The 10,003-nt window shown below is 44.6% G+C and overlaps 1 protein-coding gene across 1 annotated transcript in view; it reads right to left on the bottom strand.

The window, feature by feature from the left end:
- Nucleotides 1-3,052: 3,052 nt before the first annotated feature.
- GLB1 (galactosidase, beta 1) overlaps nucleotides 3,053-10,003 on the bottom strand; it is a 162,158-nt gene continuing 155,207 nt past the window's right edge. The window contains exon 16 of the mRNA XM_006859169.1: nucleotides 3,053-3,307. Within this exon, the coding sequence (XP_006859231.1) occupies nucleotides 3,053-3,307 (255 nt within the window). The remainder of the gene's footprint in view (nucleotides 3,308-10,003) is intronic.

Below are 10,003 nucleotides of genomic sequence, written 5' to 3'. Positions count from 1 at the left end.
ACTTGAATCAACTATCAACACTCATGGAAGCAGCAGTCAAGAAATCAAAGGACGTATTGCATTAGGCAAATCTGCTGCACAAGACCTTTTTAAAGTGCTGAAGAGCAAAGATGTCAGCTTGAAGACCAAGGTGCGCCTGACCCAAGCCATGGTATTTTCAATAACCTCATATGTATGCGAAAGCCGGACAGTGAATAAGCAAGACTGTAGAAGAATTGATACCTTTGAGTTATGGTGTTGGAGGAGAATATTGAAAGTGTCATGGGTTGTCAAAAGAACAAATAGATCTGTGTTGGAAGAAGTGCAGCCAGAGTGTTCCTTAGAGGCCAAAATGGCCAAACTTCGTCTCTCATACTTCAGATATATTGTCAGGAGGGACCAGTCAATGGAGAAGGATATCATGTTTGGTAAGGTGAAGGGTCAGAGAAAGAGAGGAGCACCCCCAACGAGATGGAGTGGCCACGTGGCAGCATCGTTGGACTCAAGTGTGGCAACAGTTGTGAGGTTGGCCCAGGACCGGGCAGTGTTTCGTTCTGCTGTGCATAGGATCGCTATGATTCAGTACCAACTTGATGGCACCTAACAACAACAACAACATTGTGAGGTAGAGTGCTCTGTCTGTGTCTATGTTGAGTTTCTTTCTAGTTGTTTCATCTTTCATCAAAATTTATTGTAGGAGCTCTGGTGTGACACTGTAGGATAAGCATTGGAATGCTAACTGTAAGCTTAGTGGTTCAAACCCACCAGCCACTTCTCAGAGACCCTATGTAGGGTTGTTATGAGTTGGAACCAAATCTTTAAATACCCAAATATAATATTAATGTCTTTATGTTGCTACAAACCTTTCTTATGTAAACACAAAATCAAAACCCAAAGTGCATCGATTACGACTCTTGTTATAAAACACAACTGCTCCAGTGAATATTTCCTCAGGTCTTTCTTGCACAGCTCTCCTAGGTAGGTTTGAACCGACAACCTTTCCACTAGTTGTTTGTTAATTTTGTTAAGTGCCATCAGGTCAGTTCCAACACAATGCAATCTTGTATAGGGTTTCCAAGGAGTGGCTGCAGGGGTTTGAACCACTGATCTTGGGGTTCACAGTGCCGTGTTTATCTGACAGCACCACATCAGGGCTCCTATAGACTAGTTGTTATTGTTGTTGAGTGCTGTCGACTCGATTCCGACCCATAGCGACCCTGTATAGGGTTTCCGAGGAGCAGCTGGTGAGATTGAACCGCCGACCTTGTAGTTCAAATGGCTTTGCAGTCTGGTGCATTAACCAATAGCACCACACCAGGACTTTAGTTGTTGTTGTTATGTGTTGTTAAGTCAGTTCCAACCCATAGTGACCCTGTATTGAGTTTTTAAGGAGCAATTGGTGAGTTTGAAACATGGAACTTGTGGTTCAAACTGACCTTGAGATCCAGTGCTTATCATACAGCACCACACCAGGATTCCTTAGATCTAATAAGAGAGACATTTAAAAACAAACAACAAAAAAGGGATCCAAAAAAACAGTTGCCATAACCTCCTGAGCTGGCCTGCCTTGAATTTCACTGGCCCAGCAGAGCCCCTGGAAACCCCCTTAACCAGACTAAGACAATTACTAGTGAAGGTACTTGTATGATTTAAAGAACTTGTTTGCAGCCATCCCCTGACAGCAGAAACATGTTTTGTTTGGAATAAACTGCATGTATGAACCCTAGTAGCAATACTTTTTTTTTACTTATTCTTATATAATTGGGATCTCACTTATGGTAATCTGATTTTTCCCCACACACAGTGTATCTTGAAAGTTGTTGTTGTTGTTGTTGTTGTTAAGTGCCTTCGAGTTGGTTCTGACCCATAGCGATGCTGAACAGGGTTTCCGAAGCTGTAAATCTTTACAGGAGCAGAAAGCCTCATCTTTCTCCCGCAGAACAGCTGGTAGTTTCGAACTGCTGACCTTGAGGTTCACAACCCGATTCGTAACCACTATGCTACCAGAGCTCCTTGTGTCTTGAAAGTACTTACATATAAATAAGAAGTTGCATCAATATTTTAATGGTTCTGTAGGATCCTACTGTACAGATGTGCCATAGTATGTACACTTTCCAATTGTTGATTGCTTAGGATACTTGCATATTCCTTCTTCTGAATTAGATTTATGGACTACCTAGTAGGAATCACAGAATTCCTACTTATAGCAACACTATTGATTTGAAACTGACTTGATGGGACTTAAGAATACAACATGGTAGAACTGCCTCATAGGGTATCTAGGGCTACAGTCTATACAGAAGCAGATTGCCACATCTCTCTTCTACAGAGTCACTGGTGTGTTTGAATGGCTGACTTGTCAGTTAGCAGCTGAGTGCTTAACCACTGCACCACCAGGGTTCCTCTCACTTCGGTACTGGTGTCGTCAAGTGCTGACAGGTCAGTTCTGACTCATAGTGACCCTGGAGCAGCTGGTGAGCTTGAACCGCCGATTTTATGGTTCGAACCAACTCTGCAGTCCAGCACATTAACATGTAGCACTACACCAGGACTCCCACTTAAGTATTTGTTCTGGTTGTTGTTAAGTGCCGTCGAGTCAGTTACGACCCATAGCGACTCTATGTAGGGTTTCCAAGTAGCGGCTGGTGAGCTTGAACTGCTGACCTTGTGATTCAAATCAACTTTGCAGTCTAGTGCATTAACCCACAGCACCATACCAGGACTCCCACTTAAAGTACAGATCTGATTTAAATCATACTGCATAATTTAGCACCTGTTCAGTGTTAGAAACAGTGATATCTGCAGTTGAGTATAAATTTTATTTAGCAGACAACATGATTCTTCTAAAACAAATATTAGCAATATACAGAAAGTTTTCACTCCAAGTCTGCAGCTCCATCAGGGTGTTACCGTGCGATTGCCTCCATCACGCAATCATGGCAGACCCAAGGCTGCAGGGAAATCTCAGGTGAAAACATCCACTCTACATTTATTTCCCAATCTAACGCTCCAGTGACTGTTTGCATCCTAAGGAGGATCTGTGAAGTATGTGCCAGGTGCCAGACTTCAGTCATCATGGGTTTTGACTGGACAGCTTTGGACTGAGGAGGTGATAGGGCAGCAATGTGTCGATCACAGGCTTGTCCACAAACTCCACTGTGCACAGTTCAAGGTCTGCACTGCTGCAGGGTGCATGCTCCAGCTCCAGCACTGTGACGTTGTTTGGGGATGAGGTCACCAGGATGTGTCGCGGCACAAACAAGGTCATCTGGGGGCCCCGTGCAGGCCAATAGCGGCCGAGGTTAAAGCCATTAATCCATACTTGGCCCTGGAGAGAGAAGAGAGATAATTAGATAACCTGACCCATGGTAGTGCTGGTCTCAGTGTCTTGTGAGAGAACTTGCCATGTCAGAGCAGGAGGATTAACACAAAGTTGTCCCAAATATCCACTCCTGATTCAGAAAAATACATGTTTTGTCTCTGACTAGTTTCAGCAGTTACAGATGTGAATATTGCCAGTTTCTGAATTTCTCCTGGCTCCATGCTGTAAGTGTTCCCATGGCCACTATCAGAGCAGGGGTGTGAACTCCACACCTGCTTTTGGGAGCAGATGTGAGTGTGCCAGCTGCAGTGACCATTTCCATGAGCAGGCAAAGGGCCTTCCCACAATAAAACTGAAAGGGGGGACACTCCTAAAGAGGAGGGGTTGTGCTTGGAACATCTGCATGGCCTCTATACATGGATTTGCTTATAGGACAGGACTCAACAGCTGGTGAATAGAAGAGATGAAGGGAGGCCACACACACACCTGAGAGAGAAAGCAGAGGGAGAGAGGGTGAGAGAGAAAGAGAAAACGTGGGAAAGGAAGAAACTGCTGCCCACAGTGGTCTGAACAGACTGGGAACACCCCAGAGGAGACCCCATCCCAGGAGCCCTGATCTTCATAGTAAGGTAGCTGCTGAACCCTGATAACTCAGCTATGCAGCTATTGAGCCTGATCCCCATCATAACGCAGCTACTGAGCCCTGATCCCCATCATAATGCAGCTGCAGTTGCTCATCTTACAGCTGCTTGGTAGGTCACCTTTGGGAAACTTTTCAGGTGTCCCCTTTACTCCAGCTCCTTCTAGTTTCCAACCTGAGTTCAATCCTAGTCTGGTCACTTCTAGAGGTCTGATCTTGAGCAGGCTCCTTCACCTGTCCCAGATGCTGTTTTTCATATGGGTGGTTGGGGACAGTGACAGCAGTAGAAAGCCATGCACATTGAAAGCTCAGTACAGTGCCTGGCCCTGGGTGATGTGAGTGTAGAGCTCCCTACTCTGTGTACCATGAAGACAGCTTGGTGTTCACATGCCTCCACAGGAGGCCAGTGATTAGAAACTGCCTGTCTGTGGGATTAAGTCATTTAGAAAAAGGATGACAGTTTCACACTTCTCAGAATGATCTTACTCTTGTTTTTTCCATGGGATATGCCACTGCGATTCATCCTACAGGCTTATACAATGACAGCTTCATCAGGTTTTTATCACTTTGCGATCTGCAGTGCCTTGTTTTGACAGTATTAGAGGCCTTTACTTCTGTGGTCAAGGAGGGAAATGGGCTTCAAAAACAGACCAGTGGAGGACTTGGTCAGCAGCACATGAGGAAGGGCATGCAAGGTCCGACTTCATGTTATGTTCACAGCAAAGGCCAAGCCAACACCTGACCAAATAGTGGGGTGAACAAAGCTTAGGTCTGGTTCCTTTCACACCTAAATTTCTATTCTACAATTACCCACAACATGGTCCCATGTGCTAAATTGAGCATATCAGCTTGGTACATTGGGAAGTGCTGCCCTGTTCCCTTTTGTTATAAGGTTCTGAATTAGAGTTGGTCCAACAAAGACCTTTCTGGAGATTGGGAAGATAGAAGGGAAGCAGCAGTTGTTGCTCTTGGTCCCTGAGGTTGGACACAGGGATTGATAGACCTGGGTGTCCTGGTAGGTTGTTCTGTCTCATCCTCGATGTCCTGCACTCTGTATCCAGCTCATTTTCCTAACTGCTGGCCCAGCTGACCAGCAATCCAGTGACTATAGCCCCCAAAGACCTCTCTGTGAGCTTCCCAAAGCATAACTTTAACAGCTGAACCTGCTTCTTGGAATCCTCTGCAAGGACCCACTTGTTCACTCAGCCCAGAACTCAAAAGGCTGGTTGGTGATTCTTCTCCTGATGCTGCCTCCCTCTTCTGATGTTCCCAGCCCCAGTTCCTCCCATACTGTGTTTCATTCCTAACAGGGAATATTGCTCATGACTCTGCTTCCCAGACTGAACTGTGACCACTAGATACTGTGTAAGCTGTAGAGCCTTGCCTGGGTCCTTCTTCTTTTTATGCAAACTTTGTGTCTTCCTTCCATCTCAGTTAGTTGCTGAGCTAGCAGTTACACACCTGCCTTTCTCAAGAATGTCTAAGAGACACAGAGAGGGTGGATTGCCCAGCTTTACCACAGTTTAGGCACAAAGCCTAACACTCACCCACTGCTGCTGCTAAGAGCCATCGAGTCAGTTTTGACTCACAGTGACCCAGCATAGGATTTCTGAGGAGTGACTGTTGGGTTTGAATTGCAGACCCTGCGGCTAGCAGTCCAGTGCTGCACACCAGGACTCCTGGAGGCTATCAATCAATACAAACACTTTGAAACACTCTTTGGCATTAGCTACGCTGTAGGAGGAGTCCTGGTGTGGTGCTGTGGGTTAATGCACCAGACTGCAAAGTCATTTGAACTGCAAAGTCGGTGGCTCAAGCTCACCAGCTGCTCCTTGGAAACCCTACACAGGGTCGCCATGGGTCAGAAACGACTCGACGACACTTAACAACAACAACACTTTAGGATATGCACTGGGCCACAAGGTCGGTTTGAACTGGAAGGTGGATGGTTCAAACTCACCAGCCACTCCTTGGAAACACCACAGAGTTGCTATGAGTCAGAACTGACTCCACAGCACTTACTAACAACTAAAGCCAGGCAATTGCATACTCCACAAAGCAGTCCAATTCCTAGAATGTGCAAGAAAGATGTACTCATGTGCCACTAATCACATGTACATGAGTTTCACAAGGGAGCACTGTGTCTCAAAGGCAAAAGCTAGAAACAACCCATATGACCATTTCCAGTAAAAAGTATTAATAAATGTTGGCATATTCATACAACAGAGCATCATTCAGCAATTAATATCAACAAAGGACTGTGCTATGTAATGAGCTAAACATAAAGGCTACATGAAGTGTGTTTATAGTCAAAATGAATCTATGGCAAGTGAAGTCAGAGTAGTAGGTGACATCGCTGGAGAAGAAGGGGATGTGACTGCAAAGGAGCCCAAGGTTTCTGGGTATAGATGTTATCTCTTGATCTGAATGGTGGTTTATATACAAATGTTAATTTGAAAAAATTTTATCATATGAAGCCATGGCACTTTGCACGCTTTTCTGTATACATGTTATAGTTAAGTAAAAGTCTGCCATCAAAAAGATAGAATTAGAATCTAATTAAATATAAAACAAACAATTGTTAGGTGCCACTGAGTCGGTTCCAACTTACAGCAAACCTGTATAGGGTTTCTAAGGAACAGCTAAAGAGTTTGAACCTTTGTGGTTGAAACCAACCTTGAGGTGTTGAGTGCTTATCCTACAGTGTCACGTCAGGACTCCAAACATATAAAGAGAAATAATAAAGCCTAAAGTTTATTCTTGAAAAAAAAAAATTTTTTTTTTTTTTTTTTTTTGGCAAACCCCAAGCAAGACTGATTAAGGGGGAAAAGTGAGCAAAAGAGATGGAAACAGGAACTACACAGCACTAAATAACTACTGTATTTAATGCAAACCGTACGTGGCGTCATACATTTTTAGTCAATCACAGACCACCCCCCACCCCAAATCGTACTTTTAAAAGTGCATTATATGGAGGGGATTGTAACCATGGCGATGAAATGATATATGATAGGATGAATGTAAAGCTAATGTTCTCCCATATAAATTATCACATAATTCACAACAAAACATTTTTTAACAAGTGCATTATGCCATACTTTATATGACGTGGGTATGTTATTTACATGGGTGTTTAAAAACACATTTACAGTAATTGTTAGCTGTTAGTAGTTGCTGTCAAGTTGGCCCTTGGCTGAGGACAATCTCATGTACAACTGACTGAAATGCTGCCTTACACCATTTGTTGCTGATGGGACTGTTGTGATTCAGAACGTTTTCACTGGCTGATGTTCAGAATTAGATTGTCACGCCTTTCTTCCTAGTTTATATTAGTCTGGAATTTCTGCTACAATCTGTTTAGCAAGTAAACTTACAAATTGTTCCTACTGCTGATCAAAGTTGATTCTTTTTCTTCTAATTATTTCCGTAATTCTACACACTGTCTGTTATGTTCTAGATATTCTTTCCTCCCTAAAAGTATCTCTTGTATCCCATTGTGAGCCTTCAGCTTCTACGTGAACATTGTGCCTCCTCACTCACATGACTCTCCGATAGGTTAGGTATCATGCTATGCCCATGCCCTATAATGTTCCCCCGATCTTATCCTTAACCCAGCATTTAGATATTCTTTGGCCTCAGCTAAGGAGCTCTGGTAGCGTAGTGGTTATGAATTGGGCTGCTAACCTCCAGGTGAGCAGTTCGAAACTACCAGCTGTTCCGCGGGAGACAGATGAGGCTTTCTGTTCCCGTAAAGATTTACAATCTCGGAAACCCTGTACAGGGTCACTATGAGTCAGAACCGACTCCATGGCACATAACAACAACAACAACAGTGGTTAAAAGTTAGGCTCCTAACTTCAAGGTTAGCAATTTGAAATTACCAGCCAATCCATCAGAGAAAGATGAGTTTTCTGCTCCTGTAAAGATTTGCAGCCTCAGAAACCCTGTGCAGGGTCACTATGAGTCGGGACCGACTCCACAGTACTTAACAATTCTCCAAAGCTTCCTACTATAAACATGTTCAGTATAAAATTTCCCACCATCCTGTTTGTTGTTGTTTTTTTTAAGTATCTGCTGTGCCCCAAGTTTCTTTAAGAACAAAGCGAGATAAGTTATTTGGGGATTAAAATGAAGATTATCAATGAACTTCCCCTTTCCTCCAACCAGTTAACCCCAACTCTCCTGCCCCATCCTTTGTGTTTCCAATTCCTTCCTATAGGGAATGAAGAACTTAACCCCAAAAGCCCTGGTATCAACCCCACAGTTCTGTTTCCCCAGCTTCTCCTGTCTCCTCTGCCACCTAAACCTGGGAAGGGTAGGCACCTTAGCTTGAATTCATGGGAGAACTCAGAGGGGTGATCTGGGCAGAGGAGAAGTCTTCCCCCTCAGGGAAGGGACTGAGGAGTACAGAGTAGTAAAGTCAGGGTCTCCATAGCCTGGGGTACCAAGATGGGGCCCTGGTGCCAGAGGAAAAGACACTAGTCCCCCTGGAAAAGGAGACCCAGCAGCCTCAGAACCACCAGTCCTCTTGTTGGGAGTAGTTACTGCTGGTTCACTCGGACCACATCCTTCTCAAGCCTGAGCTGCTGGTGATGTGACTGATCTGCTGCAGCGAGGGTTTGGGGGCCCTGCACAAACAGGTTCTCCAAACTGCCTCTCCCTTGGTTTTCAACTCTCATCTGCCTTCTCTTTTGTGCCTCCTGCCGGAGGGTCTCCATTTTTGCCTGTCTCCTGGAGGTTTTCATTGTTGTCCATCTCCTCCACCCTGTTCTGTGGCAGGGACGTCATCTTATACATGTTCTTGTAACTGAGCTGTAGAGCCTCAAAAAGGCAAATGGTTGTTTGACTGAACACCTTCCCAAAGAGAGCCCTCAGGGTGAGCCCCACATCCACCTGGGTATACCCAAGGCTGATCCTCTTTTGCTTTAAGAGTTAAGCAAATTGCTCAAGGTCTTTCTGTCAAGTTTTGATGCCCTGGGACAACTTGGGGTTCTCATCCATCTTCTCCTTATCCAGTTTCACAGCTCCCCTCAGGGTTTCTCTCAACCCTAGCTTCCACCGCACCTAAGGTCCACAGTATACCATACCTCCATAGAACTCGTACTGCCGGAACACAGGCGAATGCCCCACATCTCACCATCTGGTCCAGTCCCCATCCCTATTCCTGGACCAGCCCAACTTTGGCTCTACCCCTCCAGGACCTTCACCTCCACCCCAGCTGGTGGGGGGAAAAAGGCAAAGATGGCAGCCGGTGTCCTGCCGTGGGGAAGGAAGGCACCCTTAACCAGGAGGGTGATGACATGATGTTGTTGTTAGCTGTCATTGGCTATAAATAGATGGAAGTTGTTTGACAGGTTTTTCCTCTTGTGGGACCAATAGTTGGGTTAGAACCACCAACCTTTAAGTTAGTAGTTGAATGCAAACTGTTTGCATTAACAAGGTATATTTGCTCTTGAAATGCTGGTGAGTGCCATTCACATGATTCTGACTCACAGACACCATGTATAGGGTTTATAAGGAGCAACTGGTTTGAACTGCTGACCTTGCAGTTAGTATTTAGTGCTTACTCTATAGTGCCATACCAGGAATCCATAACAGGTATTAAATGAGGTATATAGTAGTTTGTTTGCCTCTCCCGAGAAGAAGAGTGCAAGAATTTCCAAAGAACAGGTCACAGGCAAAAAGCTGTCTAGCAGAACTTTCTGCAATGATGAAAATGTGCTATGCTGCCCAACACATATGTCTATGCACTTGAAATGTGAATAATGTAAAGGAGGAACAGAATTTTTACTTTTGATTCATTTTAATAAATGTTGATAGTGGCTACCATCTTTGTTGTGCAGCTGTATAGGGTTTACAAGGAGCAGCTGGTGGGTTTGAACTGCTGACCTTGCAATTAACTTTCTAGTGCTTATCCTACAATGCCACACCAGGAGTCCATAAAGGGCATTATATGAGGTATATAGTATCTGGTAGCGTAGTGGTTACGAATCGGGCTGCGAACCTTAAGGTCAGTGGTTCGAAACTACCAGCTGCTCCGCGGGAGAAAGATGAGGCTTTCT

The sequence above is a fragment of the Chrysochloris asiatica genome, unplaced genomic scaffold, assembly GCF_000296735.1.
Source record: "Chrysochloris asiatica unplaced genomic scaffold, ChrAsi1.0 scaffold00030, whole genome shotgun sequence".
NCBI classification, from domain to species: domain Eukaryota; kingdom Metazoa; phylum Chordata; class Mammalia; order Afrosoricida; family Chrysochloridae; genus Chrysochloris; species Chrysochloris asiatica.
The sequence above is the reverse complement of the archived record's forward strand: the minus strand, read 5'-3'. Positions and strand labels throughout refer to the sequence as shown.